This window comes from Lagopus leucura, unplaced genomic scaffold (assembly GCF_019238085.1).
Source record: "Lagopus leucura isolate 7727_CA_CO unplaced genomic scaffold, USGS_WTPT01 145-17_obj-0_obj, whole genome shotgun sequence".
Taxonomy (NCBI): domain Eukaryota; kingdom Metazoa; phylum Chordata; class Aves; order Galliformes; family Phasianidae; genus Lagopus; species Lagopus leucura.
In genome coordinates this window covers 6313-24049 of record NW_024963102.1, presented here as the reverse complement: position 1 = coordinate 24049, position 17737 = coordinate 6313, and the positions used below count along the sequence as shown (strand labels likewise).

The following is a 17737-nucleotide window of genomic DNA, read 5'->3' as shown; positions in this document are numbered from 1 at the left end:
CGGCCCCTCCTCCCCCTCCACTTAATTTCACCGGGTCTCGTGAGCTCCTGCAAACAGATTCATGCTTTTCTGCCCGGTGCATTCAGGTCTCAGCTCCGCCGATCCCAGGGCAGCTCCTCAAGCTGTTGATGCTCTGCGTGGCTGTGGCAGAGAGGTGAGGTCGACGGGATGCAGGAGGGACCGAGCCCCAGGAACTCACACCTGCAGCAGCAGCCCTTGGATGGAGCTGCACACCCACATGTGAACGCACACGCACCCCATGCACACCCCGTGCTCCCTCCCTGGGCTCTCCAGCTCTTTCCAGCCCTGCTGATGCCGCTGTTTCCTCCCATCACAAGGGAAGCCCATGACCTTTTGTCTCCTCCCCGCCTGACATGAAACAATAATGTTTATTTGCCTTCCTCTATTTTTTTCCCATTAGCTCATCCAAATGTGTGAAGAGCCGTTTCAAGCTGCTCCTCCACCCCCCGACCTCTGCTCCATTCCCACCAGCTCAGCTCCGAGACAGAAGAGAAGGAAGGGAGAGGGCTCATTCCAAGCCAAACTCCATCCTGCAGCTCTGGGAAGATGGGCCCCAGTACAGCTGGTGGCAGCACGGGTGGCAATAGGTGGAGCAGCACTGATTTACACTGCTGTTCCTGTGCCAAAAGCCAGACCCCAGAGAAATTGGGTCCAGAGTGCTGCTGCTGCTGGGAAACTACAACCCCTGCCCTGATGTGCTGCTGCTCACAGCGGGGTGCAGATCAGAGGGACAGCCCAAGTCCAGCAATGAACGACAGTAAAGGCAAATCCCTCCCAGCAGGTCAGGAGGGAATGGATAAAGCTTTGCTTGGGAGCAAGCAGCAGAAAGGGGATGCCAGGGCCCCCAGCTGCTTGCTTTGAGCCACACCAGCTCCACTGCCTGCACAGCCCCATCCCGAGTGGCTGCTTTGGGAGGAGATGAGGTGGGAGGAGGAGATGGCAGCCCCAGGCTCCCGAAAAAAAATGCAGGATGCATTAGAACAAGCAGAGCTGCCTGATTGATTCTTCAGGCTGAGACGTGGGCTGGAAGTGCCAGGAGAAAATGGATCCTCTGAATATTTGATGAACAGAGGCTCAAGGAGGGAGTTTGATTGGAAAATTACAGATCTTTCAAACAATGGTTCAAGTGCCCTCCAAACGCTTGGGTTTCCAGCTCCCTTCCAGCTAGAGGAGCAAGGCTCCACGAGGAAACACCCACACGATTTATGAATGAAGCAGAGCTCCCCACACCTGGCAGCACTCAACCCACTGAGGCCGGCAGCCCAGCAGCTCCAGCACCAGCCCAGGGACGTGGAATTCAGGTCCTGCCATCACTGGGGTCACTGTGGCTGCATCCTTGGTCCTACAAGGCACCACGCTGCCATGAACACCACGGCACACGAGGCTCTGTGGAGTACATGGGGACGTGGTTCACGTGCAGAATCCTGCCTGGACACTGAGCCTACAGCTCTGCTCCTGTTCCCAGCCTCCATCCAGCTCCTCTGCACCAGGAAACACCTGCTAAAGCACAGCCAGCATTGCTCCCCACCCCGACAGCAGCTCCAGGGCTGCTGAGGACTCATCCTCATCCCCTGAGACCGGCTTCTGTCTGGGGCCTGAGGGGTTTGCTGCCTCACAGACGGGTGCAAGCAGTAAATACAGACTCAGCTCAGGCTTCCTGAACCCGCCTCTGCCTCCAGCCCTGAGCTTTCCGCCCTCCATCAGCCCCCATCCCTCGTGCACGTCCTTTCCCTTTCCCCTGCATGGGGGCAAGTGGCTATTTCTGGCCAGGAACAAGGAATGCCAGCAGCAGTTTCCCAAGGAAACCCACTCTTGTTTCAGTTCCTTCCCCAGCTCATGCACTCCTGGGCTGAACTCTGAGCCCCTGCTCCCCAGGTGCCATTGTGTGGCTGTCTGCAGCCAGGCTTTATGGCTTCCTCCAGGACGTTGGGAACAGGGCTTCACTGGGTCTTGCATCTCAATGGAGGAGCATGGAGGGGAGTGTAGGACGCTGAGTCCCACCCCAAAGGAGTGCCCAGGTTACCCTAAGAGCAGAAATAGCCCTTCTTCCCCTCTGTGAGGCTCCTGTTCAGAGCTGGAGTGATGGAGAGGGCAGAACAGGAGAGCAGCTGGCTCCCAAGGAGAGCAGAAACAGCAAGGTGCAAAGATATCAGCAGGAGCTGTCAGCAGCCAGAAGTGGAGATGCTAAACCTCCAGCTTACTCAACAGCATCACTAGCAGGAGGAGCAGAAGACACAAGAGCAGCCCTGATGGGACCAGCAGAGCCTTTTGTAAGAGCCACAAGCTTTTAGCCAAACCTCCTTTGGCAGCAGCAGCTCCTGGTGTCCAGCACCCTCCTCCAGCTGCTGCCAAAGCCAGGGGAAAGCAGGAGCCAACCCCAGGAACAACACTTCCCAGCACACATCAACAACCACAGAGCCAGGCCTGTGCCTGGGCAGCCTTTGGCCATGGGGCTCCACTGATCCCAGGACTTTCCTAAGCTCCCATCCCAATGACAAGGGTGTGAATTTGGCAGAGCAAACCAGACCCTTGGTGAAACCCTGTGCAGGAACACTGGGGCTGCAGGTCTGTCAATTCACCCAGGGAAAACACGTCAGCATTTCAACCACCACCAACTTTTGCACGTGTATTCCAGCCCAAGATCTCAAGATTCATCTCCATAAGAGCCAAAACCTGAATGACCAGAAGGGGCTGCACCAAAGCTGCCCAAACAGAAACTGTGCATGCACTGGCTCTGTTTTGCTGCTCAGCCCCACACGCTCACCTTCAGGGCACATTTCCCCAGCAGGGTCTGTAGTCACCAAAAGGAACAATCTGGTATTTCCAGCACACAAACAAAAGCCCCAGCACAGCTCTGAAGGGGACTGAAGGGGACTCCTTGTCCCCTGCTGACAACCAGCCAGTAGGGTCGATCCTACAGCCTCCAGTGACAGAGGGGCTCAGCACAGAGGAGCAGAGCTGTCACCTATGCTGTCACCAGGCTGGGAGCTGACCCCCACCCCATTTCCACCCCCCAGGTCCCTATCTGAGCATAGTAAACCAGAGCCCAGCCTTGACAGGAGGAAACAAGCACCCCAAGCCCTCCAACACCCCTATGGGGCTCCCCCAAACTGGGGCTAAATGGCAGATGGTCTGAGCCTGTTGAGTACTCAGTGCTTCGTTAGCAGGCAGCTGGTTAATCAGGGCGAGGTGCCCACGAGGAGCAGACAGTCACTGACCCCTGGGTTGGGCTGGATGGGTTCCCCTGGAAAGACCTCAGTGCCAAACCCAGGAGATGCTGGAGAGAAGCAAAGGGAAGCAAAGGGCTGCAGAGCCCCGTCCTCAGCTCCGATCCTGCAGGTTCCAACCGTGCAGGGCAGGGCCCCACAGCAGCACACAAAGAAGGTCAGGGAGCATTCCTCAGCTCCCGAGGGTCTCCTCCCCAGCACGATGAGGGTTGCAACCCCCCCCCCCCCCGCTCCAAGCCGGGCCCTTCGGCACCGCGTTCAGAGGGAGGGGTCCGCGGGCTCCCAGCCACCCACTCGCCCCCAGCTCTACGTGCAGCAGCAACAACAGGTTCAAAACAGAAAAATAAACGCCCTTCCCACCCCATCCCCCCTTCTTCCCCCCCCCCCCCCCCCACCCCCTCCCGCACCGCGGTCGGCAGACGCTCGAGCCCCGCAGCTCTCCTACCCGCTCGGGGCCTCCATCCACGCACCACGGGTGGTCGCTTCGGCGCCCCGCAGTAGGGCAGGAACCGAGGAGGGTTGGGGGGGCGGGGGGGGCTCTATGAGCTCTATGGGGGTCTGAGCAATCGCCATCGGGGGTTCCGCAGCCCCTCAGTGCGGGTTCCAAGCCCGCTGTGCGGGGACGCGCCGTGATTGAGGGCCCCGACCCGCAGCATGGGGGGATGCGAGCCGCACGAGTGGGGTGCGGGACCCCCGCGCCGAGGGGCGATGCGAATCGATGCGAGCGACTTCTCGACCCTCCGTCAACGGGTCCCTGCAGCCCAACCGGGGGGGTTCCGAACCTCGGCACCCGAGGGCCGCCCCCACCTCGGCACTGCGGTGCGCAGCACGGGGAGCCCCGAGGCCCGGTGCGGGGGTCCCGCGGGGAACGGCTTCGGTACTCACTCCATTTTCCAGGCTGATTCCGCTGGGTCGTGCCTGGGCGAGGCGTGGCGGAGCGTGGCCGGCAGCCGCCGGCGTCCCGGCGCTCAGGGCCCGGCGGGCGGCGGCATCCCCGGCGGGGCTGCGGGATGCGCAGGGATGTCGGGGCCGCGCCGGTGCTCCCGCCTCCCGCACAGCTCCGTCTGCCGGGCGCGGTCCGCCACTGCCACCGCCCCTCACCCGGCCTCGGGGCGCGGCGCTCTCCGCCCGTCGCTTCTCGTTGCCGCCGCCGCTCCCGGGCGGCCCCGAGGATGCTTATAGGGGTGCGGGGGTCCCGATCGGGGGGAGCGTAATGGAGGGGTCGCGGGTGCTGCCCGAACCACCCCCCCCCCCGGGGATGGAGGGCGGAGGCAGGAGGGGTGCCGAAGGCTTTGCTCCCGACACGCGTCCCCGAAGCCATGAGGGTGCCAAAGGCACTCCTCCCTCCCCCCAGCAGAGGGATGCCTGGATTATTTGCTCCCCTGTCGGCTCCTCCATTTCCTGATGACGGTTGCATTGGGTAAACTGGCAAACTGACACAGGAAGCCCAGGGTAAGTCGCAAACCAAGGTGGCATTAAGAAATCTGCCCACCATTGGCACGAGAGCTCCTTAAATCCAGCTCTGCAGCAGGGGCAGCCCGGCTCTCTGACCCCCATCCCTTCAAGCTGGTACCCATGGGAATGCAGAGCAGGGGCAGCAGCTGACGGGGGATGAAAGGCAACACAGCAGGCAGCACCAGGCCACCGTCAGCCCTGGGGACATCCTGGGAGGTGTCCCTGGGCCACGGCAGGGCTCTGTTCTCACTTGCACCCTCTGTGCCATGGGAGATTTCATCCCAGTTAGCTCGAGGCGTAAAAGCAACCAGGCACAGGCTGGGAAGCTGCTCTGCTTTCTCTCTTCCTTCTTTCCCAGCAAGCAACGTCTCCTCCACCCAAGGGAAAGCTACCGGGCAGTGCCACAGGCCAAGCTGCCCCCACAGATCTGTGGCAGCAAAACCAAACCCCCCATCACCCCTTAGGATTGCGTATCTCCATCCAAAGTGATTGCACAAGGCAGCAATACTGAGAGGAGGAAGCAGGGGGTACCCGCCGGTGCCCATACAGCGGCTGTGCCCACAGCACCACCCTGCAGGGTTATTTAACCCCCCCCCCAGCCTCAGGTGGCCTCACAGGAGGTGGTGGTGGCCCACGCTGCATCAGCATGCTCTCTGCTCTGCTCATCCTCAGCCTGGGGGTCTCTGCGCTGGGTCCAACAGGTGATGGGAAGGCAGCAGTTGGGAGGGTTGGGAGCGATGCTGAGGACTTTGTGCTCACAGGCAGTGCTGGGTGTCCGAACCCCCCCTGGTTGGTGACCTCCTGCACCCACCAGGTGCTCACAGCAGTTGGGTCATCGGGGGAAAGGCAGTGGTGCCACACTCGCGGCCCTTCATCGCCTCCATCCAGATGGACGGGCAGCACTTCTGTGGGGGCTTCCTGGTGTGGCCCAGGTGGGTGATGACAGCCGCCCACTGCCCCGTTCCCAGGTGAGCAGTTTCCCCCGGGTCCCATTCACGTGGATATCCTCACCCTGGAGCAAAACCGCGTTGCTCAGCTCTCTCCCCAAGCTCCTCGTCCCCTCTCCCTCTGCGAGGTCTCCCATCCCTCCTCACAGCTCCCCCGTAGGCGCAACCCCTCCGTCCGCGTGGTGCTGGGAGCACACAGCCTGGAGCAGCCCGAAGAGTCCCAGCAGGAGTTCAGCGTCGAGGAATCCATCGCGCATCCCCTCTACGACCCTCGGACGGTGGACAACGACATCCGACTGCTCAAGGTGAGCTCCGCGCCCTGTGCCACGGGCTGGGCTGGGGACCGACACTAGGTGTCAGTGTACTCCGGAGAAGCGCTGCACCCGGGATGGATGATGCCCGCACTCCGGGCACCCCCGGCCTCCGGTGCGCGCTGGTTCCATTTGGAAGGGCCGGGACGTGGGAGCACGCTGGGAGCTCAGTGGGGCAGTGGGAACCGAGCCCGGGAGTAGCGGGGAGGGGCTCTTCCTTGGGGTCTGTGTGGAAGAGGAAGGGAGCCGTGCCCCCCACTCCGTGCCCAGCTGAACCACATGGCCACGCTGAACGCATTTGTGAAGCGCATCCGCCTGCCCCGGCCACACATCGACCTGAAACCAGGCACCCTCTGCTCCGTGGTGGGTTGGGGGGACATCTCCAACTACGGCGAGCGGCCCATCCAGCTGATGGAAGCCAACACCACCATCATCAAGAGGAGCCTGTGTCGGACCCTATGGAAGGGCCGTGTCTCAGGCAACATGCTGTGCGGGGCCAGCCACAATGCCACACTGCAGGGCGTCTGTGCGGTGAGTGCCACGCAGACACCCCAACCCTCCCAGCCTTCCTGGCCCATAAGGCTGCTATTAATCCACTCCCCATCACAGGGTGATTCTGGGGGACCCCTGGTCTTCAAAGGGAAGGTTTATGGTGTCGTCTCGTTCTCCGGGGAGAGATGTGGGGACCGCCGGTACCCCGACATTTTCACCAGGATCTCCAACTACATCGACTGGGTGCATCAAGTTGTGCTCAGCCATCGCCAGCCCCAAGGGCAGAAGAAGCACAAACCGGGCCCAGAGGAGGCAGGGAGGACCAAGGAGCAGCGGGGTGGGAAAGGCCAGGCCTCCCACAACCCTCTCCGACTCCAAGGGCTTTAATGTTCAATGGGAACTGACACCAGGGCTCATCACTCCTGCCTCAGTTTCCCTACGTGCTCCAAGGCAATGCAGGAGGCTGATGGTAGCGAGGAGCTCAGCATCCCCCCGGCTGCACAGAGAACCCCAGTGCCTCACTTCCCCCCTTGCTGCATCACCATTTTGCTCCCTAAATAAAACCTCATTCCCATACCTCTGTCTGTTTGCTCTCTCTTTACCCATCTCACTTCCACCTCTGATGGGGCCCCAGCCCAGCTCTGGTGTAGGAGAAAACCCCACAGACCCTCTCCCCCTCTCCACCCCAGCATAACCTCACCTTGATCCTGCCACAGTCTGCAGGAACCCTGCAGGGACAGACTGAGGGACAGCCTCATCTACTCACAGCCTGCAGAACCCAACTCCACCTCCCTGCCCCCTTTAATCCCACCTTGGGTGGCTGACCTCAGAAGGGCTGTTTGGGGCCACCCCTCATCCTGCCCTGACAAAGGCAGCTGCTGCCCACCTCCTACCTTTTCCAGCTGTCCCTTCTCCTGTCCTGCCCCTGCTGTTGGCACTGGGAGGATGAACAGTGCCCTCTTGGGATCATGGGCTTGGTGCTACCCCACAGCCCAGCTTGCCTCATGGGGTTCCATGAATGGAAATGCAGGGAGGAGAGCAGGAGCAGACCCTGCTCAGGACCAGGCACTACTGTGAGCCAGGATCTGCACACAGGCACTGCCACCCATGGAGCATCTCAGCATCCCTCTGACTGGGGCAAACTCCTTATCCCGCCCCATCCCACACCACCCCTTCCCCATCACACCACAGGATCTCCATGTTATGTGAACAGCCACATCCCAAAGCCATCAGCTCCCAGCATACCTGCTCCCACCCGTACAGGCAGATGGGTTTGGGATGCTGCTGTAAGGCTCTGACTTTGCACTCCTCCCCGGGGATGGGGCCAAGCACTGACCCCGGGGACCCAGGAACGTGTGTGAGCAGCAGCGTGACCTCTGCCAACACGCAGCACAGGGCTCTCTCCCAGCTCTGCAGCCACCCCTGGGGACAGTTCAGCCGTTCCCTGCTCCCAGCTGTTTGTTTTATCTGCCAATTGCTGGCACTCTGGCACAGGGCATCCGTCAGACAGCGGTGGAGGGCACAAATAGCAGAGCATGGCCAGCACTCCAAGATCAGCCTGCAGCCCTCATGGTCTCTGCAGCAGGAAGCCCAGCAGAGGCCTTGGGGATGCTCAGCAGAGGATGGATGTTACCAGGCTGCCAGACACAGGGGAACCTCAGATCCCTGTGGGTCCCCTGGGAGGATGCTGCCAGAGCAGGGCTGCCAGCCCCAGGGTGTGCACGATGCTGCTGCGTTTGTCCCAGCTCACCCCAGACCACCCAAACACTGGGGCAAGGAGATGACTGACTCACAGAGCCGTTCTGGAAGCTGAAATCTCTTGCTCACTGGTATTGCTGATGTCATTGCTGCAGCCCATGCCTGCTGCACGGCGTGGGTCAGCACCAGAGCCATGAGGTCAGTACCTTGGAGCTGTGAGATGCAGTCACTCCAGCTGCTGCAGGCCTGGGCTGCAGAGCCCCATTGAGCACCACGGCTGCTCCCCAACACCCATCCCACAAGCAGGGGCACGGCGCAGCCGTGCTGTCCCTCATCCCCACATACGAGGACACAGCTGGGGACACAGCAGCACTGCCCTGGGAGCCACCAAAGGCACGCTGCAGGCTGCAGCCCAGCTCCCGCGCCTCCGCTTTGCACATCAGGACTCAATTAATGGCAGGAATTGTTTTGTGAAATACCAAACCCTTACGGCGCACACTGATATTAGGAACACATTTGATTTGCATTGCTCTTTTTTTTTGCTTCTCTCTCCCCTTTCCTTTCTCGCTGCTGCTGCTCACAGACTTGGCTGGGGTGGAAAAACCACGACACAAAGCTGAAACAGATGTGGTGGTGGCCCGGGCGGGTGCAGCCACAGAGCAGGAGCTGAGCTGAGGCTTCACCTGCTACCCTACCAGGCTGAGGCTGCTCCAATTGAGGTTACAGACCCAATTTATTGCAGATCCCTCCAGCCAGCTTCCATTGCAGGTAACAGAGGGGAAAGCGCTCCTCCAATGCGGGGCTGCAGCAGCCTGCAGGGCCACGGAGCAGCGCAACAAAAGCAGAACCACAGCAGCTTTTATTCTTTTTTAATCGTAATCAGTCGTAAAATGCTCCTAAATGATACGGAATAGGAAATGTATACGTTCCTATAATGCCTGCCTCAGCAATCAGAACACAATCATACAAAAATAGAAAATAGGGTATTTATATATATTATATATACGGTATTTATATAAAGGCGAGGTGTCAGAGATGAGATGGTATGTACACAGATCACAACGCACGCACAAAAACAAGAGAGAGAGGAAGTTAAAATAAATACAGAGGGTGTTGAGAGGGAGTGGGGATGCGGGGCTGGGTGTCCCAGCAGCCCTGCAGCCCTTTGCCTTCCACGTGGGTTTGGTCACGGATGGGTGAAGGAGGACAAGCAGCAGCAGTGCTGGGAGCGGGGACTGGAGCACCTCGGGGCGGCTCCAGTATTGCCTCCAGAAGAGCTGGAAGCCGGGTCTTGGTGGGCTGGGGAGAACCTAAATGCAATCAGTTGCTATAAACCGCAGGAGAATAAACGACATAGAAAAATAGAGATCTATCCATCTCAAACGTGGCGCGGCTCCGCGCTCCGTTCCGTGCTGCTGGCAGCTGGGGCTGAGCCCCTCCGGGGAAAGATAAAGAGCAGATTCCTACTCGACCCCGAGGTCCTGGCCAGAAACGTCAGCAGAGTACCAAGAATTCAATCCAAAAATAAATAGGCCCGGGGCGGCCGTCCAAGGACACGTTATGGGGGGGTGCGGCAGTGCAGGCGCTCCCCTGATGCCCGGAGCAGCACAGGGGATGTGAGCAGGCACGGCCAGGAGCCGTCCCTCTGCATCTGCGTAGCATACAGATATAAATAAGGACCTTTTAATCTTAATAAATATCAGGTATATGCTTTGTACAGTATACACATAATGCCCCTGTCTGCCGGCCGCAGCCTCGCGGCGCGGGAAGGATTCACACGTAGTTCTCCTCCGCGTTATCCGTCTCCAGGGAGAACCTGGCCGAGGCTGGAAGGGAGGGGAGAAAAGAAGAAAAGGAATGAGGGGATATAAAAAAAGGGTACGGATGTGCAAAGCCCCACCGATGGCCGAGCTCCTGGTCCCGCTCACCTGAGCAGCTCCCGTAGTGCCGCACGCCGATGGAGCGCCCCAGGTGGCACGTGGCCCTGCGCAGGTGGCACGCCGACGGGTAGGTGATGTTGTTGTTGCCACAGAGAGCGTGGTCCAGGCTGGTGGGTTCTGGACACGGAGCCGTCCGACACATCACACAGTGAGCGCTGCCCGTTTGGTCCACCACGCAAGTGTGGGTGCCTGGACACACCACGCTGGAACAGGATTCTAAAGGGAAGCACGTGAGTCTGAGGCTCAGCATCTCAGGAAGAGCGAGTTGTGAAGTTCACCATCCCACTCCCACGGTCACTGCACCCAGGAAGCAAGGAGGAAGCGGGAATCGTGCATGCAACAGAGAGCTGACATCCTCACTGCAGTGCCCAAGCTACCAACACCTGGCCTTTAAAGAAGGAGCGGGGTGGATCAGGACCTGGGAAGGGCTCTGAGCCCCATAGGAGAGCAGGGAGCTCATGCACCCCGTCCTGTGGGCTCTGCACTCCAGCAGCCCTGGTGCACAGCAGACCCGCCGTACTCCCCGGATGCTGTAAACACGGCTCGAAGCCTTCCCTTCTCCTCCCTCTATTTTCCTGCTGGATTGGAAGGAGACTTGGCATCTGCAACTCCCAGCTTGCAACTCACATTTCTTGCCCCAAATTTTACTGTGCAGTCCAGAGCTTGACAGGCAAAGCATTTCAGAGAGGAGGGCTGGCGAAAATAATCATAATAATTCTGACAGTTCTTGGCAGGGCAGAGGAGGATTACTGCTCTCTTTAACAAAACAACAAAAAAGGGGCTCGATGTTTGGAAGTGACATTTTACGGATTGCTATTCCCCAGCTGCAGCGAAGCTGAATCCCCCATCATATTGATGAGCTGCTCCAGCATCCCAGGCAGCCCCTTGGCCGCCCAGTTTGAGCTGCCACAGTGCCAGCTCTGCTGCTCCACCCTGCAGTGAGGGCGACACAGGGCCAGAGAGCTCAGCCATGAGTTAACCCCAGGCAGGGAGATGCAGGTGGGGGCTGCGCTTGGCCCCTGTGCAGAGCAAACCCAGCCTGCAGATCTGTTCCCATGGGAGAGGAGCAAGCTGCAAAGGCAGCTCTGTCTGCACAGGGCAGGACCAGCTCCCCGATGGCTAGGCTAACAGAGAGATCTGGCTGTGCAGGGCAGGAGAGGTGGGGACGGTGACCTGACGTGCTGGCACAACATGACAGAGCAGCGCAGCTTCTCATCATCGCTGCCAAGCTGTGTAATTTGGGGAGCTCGTCGCTGTTCATCCCTTTTTCCCTCCTGGACGCAGCTTGGAAGCAGCGAGAGCCACGGGGCAGGGGATGGGAGCAAAGCAGGGACGCGGCAGAACCTACTTTTGCATTTGCCCTGGTACATCACTTCCAGGTCGGGGTGGTCTCTGCACTTGGCCGTCAGCAGGTCGCACTCATCACGGTAGGTGTAGCCATCAGAGCCGCAGACCTGCAGCTTGCGGGGCAGGCTGGAGCAATCGGGGGCGCAGGCACACTGGGGCCTGCCGTGCTTCATCTTGCACACCTTGTCGGGGCCGCACACCACCCCCTCACAGCTCTCTGGGGACAGAAGGGAGCACAAGAGCGTGACTCACAGCGGCACCCATGGAGAGATACCTGGAGCTGCCCCTGGGCCCCAGCAGCACGAAGCGCTGCTCGCAGCAGCATCTGGATCTGCTCAGCACTGTGGAGGAGCAGGTCGTTGGCTGCAGCGCAGAGCCATCATCCAACACTTAACCCAGCCAGAGAGCTGGCCCTCAGATCAGCACCAGCTAATTCATTTCTACGGATTTATTTTTTTGGAAGGAAACATTTCTTTTTCTTATGCAATGGAAAAAATCTATCTCTGTAAGGCCCCAGATCCTCCAGAAGGAACTGGGCTTTGCGAGTTGTCTGGGCAATCAAGAGCTCCGCTTTAATCAGACAATACCCAGCCCTGTTTTGCTCCAGGCCTCCGTGACTTGAACACAAGAGCAGGTCACAGCAGAGAGAGGCAGATCCCCCCCCCATCCCATCCGCTTCCCAGAGAGACAGATGGAAGCATTGTCCCCTGGGTGCCTCCCTGCAGGGACAGCACTGGGCTCAAAGGGACTCTGCAGCCACTGCATCCCTGAGGGCAAAGGACAGGGAGAAGACAGCCTGCAGGGAGGGGGGGGGGGACACAGGGCTGGGAGCCCCTCATCTCTGCCTCCAAATGGCCGCAGATGCCACCTGGAGTTAAGGGACCAGGACCCAGCTCCATCACACCCAGTAGGAGGGAAGGAAGCCCTCCCCAGCCCGAGCTTCACCCCAGAGCAGGAGGGATTCCTGCAGACAGGGTGTGTGCTGGGAAGATGTCAGCAGGGAGATAAAGAAGGGGGATTTCCCTGCAGCAACCGGGTCACTTCGGGAGACAGCGAGGGGAGGAGGGGGAAGGGGAAATCCCCTGTCTTCTTGGCCCACGTTCCCAGGAGAAATTCCCCGGTGGGAGACGGGCAGTTTCCTGCTTTGCTCTCTGATTTCCATAGCTGGGACCTGCCCTGAATGGCTCTGAGGGGGGGCACAGCACGGCTGATGCACACTGCAGTGGGGTCCATCTGTCCCACCACAGGAGCATCCATCTGTGACGACCCCAGCCCTGGCACCAGGGGGGTTGGAGAGCCAGGAATTTCACTTCCCAGCAGAGCCACAGAGCAGCCCCCAGCACCCAGCTGCAATTCTCCTGGAGCGACCACCCCAGCACCCAACCCTCAGCCTGGGGAGCCCACCCAGCTCCAGACCAACCAGCACAGCTTTCCCATTTTCCTCATGGTCACTTTGTGCTGAGGTCCCACTCGCAGAGCCTGGGCAGCCACAGTGCCCCTCTGTGGGCTGCTCTGCATGCCCCCATCCCTGCTGAGCACCTGCTATGTGTCTCACAGGGCACAGAATCCAACCTCAAGCACTGGGGCTGCAGTGGGACCTTGGAGGCACTGGAAGGAGTTGTTTTCTTAAGTGCTTTTCTCCCCACCCCTCTTTAAGCAAATAACTCAGTGACCTTCCAAAGACCTGCTCCTGATTCCTGTGGTCAGCAGGTCCTCAGTGGGTTCTCACACGACCACGCAAGTGCTGCGAGGGGATCCGTGCCTGTGGCATGTGCCAAAACATCTGGAAGGCCTGGAACTCACAGCTGGAGGGTTTCCATTTTTGGAACTGTCTGTTATATAAAGCCATCTCACACATATGGGAGGGAGGAGGAAGGGGGAGCAAAGGGGAAGAAATGCATCTTCCCGTGAAAAAAAATATATATGTATCTGTATATAAATAAAAGAAGTTTCCCTCTGATCAGAACTGGAGAGGGCAGCGGGGTCGGGCAGCCCCAGTGATCTGTTGGCTGAGCTCAGCCCTGCACCTCATGGCCACAACCATGGCACACAACCCCACTCTGTTACAGCAGAGCTACCTGGGGGCAGGGGCTGCCCCACAAGCCATGCCCCATGGAACACATTTGGGGATGCAGAGAGGCACCGGGAACTGCTGCACTGCCTGCAGCTGTGGGTTCAGTGCCACCCCCAGCACAGAGCTCGGCTCTACTGCTGTCCCCATCCCGCAGCCCCACACTCACCTTTGCATGGATGGCAGGTCACCAGCCCCAGGAAGCCCAGCAGGCTGATCTTGTTGCCTGGATAGGTGTAATTAGACCAGGCCACGTCCACGTTGCCGTTGGCGCAGCACTCTTCCCACGTCACGCCTGTCTTCAGGATCATGGTGCACTTGGCCTCCTTCCCCTGCTGCAGCCAGCAGATCCCACCTGCAAGGAGGGCAGAGGACGGGGCTTAGCACACTGCGTGATGCCTGGCAGCAGGCAGACAACACCTCCTCGAAGCTTTTCAGGACCCCCTGCCCAGCACCATGAGCCCCACGGAGGGACCATCCCTGCAGCACGCAGCCCCACACACTCTGCCTTTGTGAGCAGGGCACTTGACACAGCCCTTGGGACACGGCCAGCCCAGCGGCATCTGATCCCACTGAATCAAAAGCCTGTTTGTTCCTTAACCTCATGAGCAAATCATTTATACTATTTTTTTTTTTCTTTCTTTTTTTTTTTTTTGTGAGTGATTCCTTTGCAATTTCCGCCTCTGCGAAGCAGCCTCTTCTGACGCTTATTTGGGTTTATGTTCTCATTAGCTGCGTTTGAGGTCTGTTAAACGGCTAAAGATGTGCTCAGGGTTGGGGGAAGGGTTGGATCCCACTGCCAGACACCAGCACGGGGCTGGAGCTGCTCTCCTCCAAAGCAAAGGCTCATCCACGGGGCATCAGCACCCCCCACACCTCCTCCCCCAGCCCTATTTCGCTTTGGAATTCCACAAGGGAATGCTGGTGTGCTGGCAGCAGCTCCCTGCAAGGACCTGAGCCCATCAGGGTGGGCATGGATGGAGCAAACCCCACTGGCCCTGAGCTGTGGGCATCCAACAGCCCACATCTGGGCACCATGGAGCGCAGCACGATGTCAGCGTGGCCCTGCACCCTCCGGGAATTTGTCCAATGGTTCTTTGAAGCCCCTTTTTCCTCCATGATATCCTGCCATCCCAATTCCCCCTACATTACCCACACACCTGCAACACCTGGGGCTGCAGCAATGCCAACACTGCTGGATGTGGGGTGCTGGCACACGGAGCTGTGTTTGCTGCTACGGGCACCCGCATTGACAGCCTTTGCATCCCAGCACCGGTGTGGGGACCCTGCATAAAGTTTGCTGGCTTTTTTTTTTGCTCCTTCTGGACTGTGAAAGAAGCAGCCTGAGCACTGCAAATGGTGCTGCTGTAGGGGAAGCCCGGAGGCCAGGCATGGCCTGAGCAGGAGGCAGAGTAGAATGCAGCCCCAGGTCAAGCTCACTCTACCACCGGCTCTGCTCCCGCTGCCAGCAGCAGGTAGGAGCTGGGCTGTGCTCATGCCAACAGCACCTGCCCACGTGCACGCTGCAAGCCTAGAGCTTCCCAAAACTCTCCTTGGTTTTTCCATGGCTCATGGGTGCCTGACGCCCACAGGGAGAGACCTCCAGGGAAGAGCCGGCACGGAGCCAGGAGCTGCATTGAAACAGCCCAGGAAATTCCCATCACGCGATGCACACTGTGCCAGGAAAGTGGGAGCATGGTAGCAAAGCCAGACCCTGCCTGGTCCCATGGTCCCCAGTGAAACCCAACAGCCTCCTGGTGCCTCCAGAGCCCAGGAGATGGTATGTAAGTCTGATAGCATCCCAGCAGGGATCTTTGGCTACTTCATTTGCAGAATCATCGCCAGCAGAAAGTGAGCTGGCTGCTCGTATGCTTTTAAGTAAAACCAACAAAATATGAAAATGTGAAGCCTCCCTTGGATGCCATGCACTGGAACCTTCTGCCTTCACCCCAGCACTGTGGTTCCAATATTCCCTCATTGCATGGCAGCCTCATGGTGCCCCAGCAGCAATGGGCAGGAGGGCTCCGGGCTGTGCTGTGAACACATCTGGCAGCACGCAGCTATGCAGCAGGGGATGGCTCAGGACCTGGCACTCCAGTGCTCACAGGGAACCGCAGGGAAGCTGAGCAAGAGGACAGCCGTGACACGTGCAAGCACGAGCTGCTTTCACACTTCCACAGGGCTGAGTCCCACTGACACAGGAGCACCTTCCCCAGACCCTGCAGCTCCCAGCTTCTGCTCCATCCCCATGCACGTACCCACATACACAAAGCAGCAGACAGCAGGGAAGTGGATGTGCCCCAGGATGTGTGGGGGCTCTCCAGGCACCCCATCCTCAGGGTTTCCCTGGCACATTGGCTGTATCACTTTCCATGCTCTTACCTGCAGCAGTCTGCAGGACATGGGCTCAAGCCAGAGGTAGCACACAGCGCTCACACCTGGGGCTTCTCAGTGTTTGAATGGGACCTTGTGAAGCAGGGAGAGGAAATCCCACGGTGTGAAGCAATGCTGCCCGTGATTCTGAGGGCTGCAGCACCCCTGGGCATCTCATAAGAGCCCCTCTGTCCTCTGGGGCACCTCAATGCAGTGCTGTCCAGGGAGTGCTGCTCCCTGCCCATGCTGGCAGCGTGTGATGGAGACAAACGTGATCGTGCGGAGGGGAAGATGGAAACTCCAGCAGTGCTGCAGAAGCAGTGCTGGCAGGCAGCAGCCTCTGCTGAGCACAGCAGGGCTGAGAAGGGCTGGGAAGGGTGACTGGAGCCCAAGGGTCTCAACTAACCCAGGCACTCTGTGGTTTCCCCACACGGCTACGGCCACCAAGCTGCCTGGATGCCAACGAGTGCCCGTACAAGCTGCCAGCACAGTCATCTGAACAGGGAGGGGTTGGAGCTGGAAACTCCACACCCAACCCACGAACTGGCCGTGGCTCTCAGTCCTTCTCAACTTAGCGGAGTGGTTTGCACAGCTCGATGCGCCACGAGCAGTGAGATCCTCTGCGGGACCCTCTGCAGGACGGGCAGCTCCAGCGGCTGCATTCACCTCCAGCCCCGGTGCTGGAACCAGGACAGCGGGTCGATGCACGGCACCGCCTCGGTACAGCTGTGTCAGCGGGGTCGCGCTGCCCAGCCGGGCACTCGCTGCCCGCTGTTGTACCCCACAACCGACGCTGACAAGAGACGAACAGGACGGAGAGGATCCGAACCGACAGCAGAGCCCCGTTCCCGGTCCAAGATCAGCACCAGCCCTCAGCCAGCACCGGAGGGGTCGGGACGGATCGGACCAAAGCGGAGGACAAGCCGGTAACGGCGCCGGGACTCGGGGCCGCCCCTGCCCCCGCCCCAGGCACCTGCCGGCAGGACGGGACGGGACGGGGCGCGGCTCGTCAGCTCCCGTCGGGCGCGGCTGCCCCGTTCCCCCCGCCCCGAGCTCCCTTACCGTGAGCGGCGTCGCCGCCGGCGAGGCTGCAGAGGACGAGCAGGCAAAGAGCCAGCCGGAGCGGCATGGCCGGGCCGGGCCGAGCCGGGCGGCGGCGGGACGGGACGCAACCGGGACGCTCCGGGACCTGTTGGCTGTGAGGCGGCGGCGGGGGCCGGCGGCGTTATAAAGCGACGGGGCGGCGTGAATCACCGGGCGGGGCGGCGGGCGGGACGGGGGGGGAACGGGGCGGCGGGGAGGGAGCGGGGAAAGGGGGGGAGCGGGGAGTACGGGGTGAGGGGTGATGGCGTGGGGGGAACGGGTCCGTGTGTCCGTGTGTCCCTGTGTCCGTGTGTCTGTGTGTCCGTGTGTCCCTGTGTCCGTATGTCCACGGCTGGACCGCCCTGGCTGGCGATACAGAGGGAGCAGTGGCACAGCCAGCTTTTGGGGTACCCCCAAGCTGAGGAGCATACAAGGAGCAGGAGGAGAGAGTTTTGCATGGGGAGACCCCGATGAATTGATTGCTGCTGGGGGAGGGGGGGTGCCCACCTGCCTGACCCTGTACCCCTGCAGCCAGAGTGAGCCCCCCGATCCCATCTGGACCCTCAGAACCCTGCTGGGTCTGTGCTACGTGGCTCCTTTCAGCTTTGCTTCCCGAGCAGCTGTGCAGCTCCGCAGTCCGGCATCACCCACGCTGTGCCAATAGGGAAACTGAGGCACTGTCAGGTCCCACTTCCTCTGGCAGCAGCAGCCCTTGTCAGAGCAAGCCCTGCACAGTGTGGGAGCAAAGGAGAAGGTCTGGGGGGGTTCTACC

General features: G+C 59.9%; 3 protein-coding genes across 5 annotated transcripts in view; 1 reads left to right on the top strand and 2 right to left on the bottom strand.

Annotated features, from left to right (window-relative positions):
* Window positions 1-4215, bottom strand: part of PALM (paralemmin) — a 12889-nt gene extending 8674 nt beyond the window's left edge. Inside the window, exon 1 of one of the 3 annotated variants that reach the window (XM_042891181.1) lies at window positions 4134-4215. In XM_042891181.1, the coding sequence (XP_042747115.1) occupies window positions 4134-4138 (5 nt within the window). In that variant the 5' untranslated portion in view covers window positions 4139-4215. Of the gene's footprint in view, window positions 1-31; window positions 3009-4133 lie in introns of those variants that run through there. The other 2 variants (XM_042891183.1, XM_042891180.1) reach the window with 2 other exon arrangements.
* Window positions 4216-4478: 263 nt separating this feature from the next.
* Window positions 4479-6911, top strand: LOC122190990 (serine protease 57-like). The gene is given in 8 exon segments (XM_042891184.1): window positions 4479-5052; window positions 5055-5222; window positions 5225-5404; window positions 5518-5671; window positions 5811-5955; window positions 6232-6492; window positions 6571-6766; window positions 6769-6911. Coding segments are annotated over 8 exon segments (1386 nt in total). The 5' UTR covers window positions 4479-4859; the 3' UTR covers window positions 6858-6911.
* Window positions 6912-9005: 2094 nt separating this feature from the next.
* On the bottom strand, window positions 9006-17049 carry FSTL3 (follistatin like 3). The gene is made up of 5 exons (XM_042891185.1): window positions 16945-17049; window positions 13679-13864; window positions 11440-11655; window positions 10080-10307; window positions 9006-9977 (listed from the first exon to the last, which is right to left on the bottom strand). Exons 1-5 carry the CDS (start codon window positions 17009-17011, stop codon window positions 9925-9927), a joined length of 750 nt encoding a protein of 249 aa, XP_042747119.1. The 5' UTR covers window positions 17012-17049; the 3' UTR covers window positions 9006-9924.
* Window positions 17050-17737: the final 688 nt, after the last annotated feature.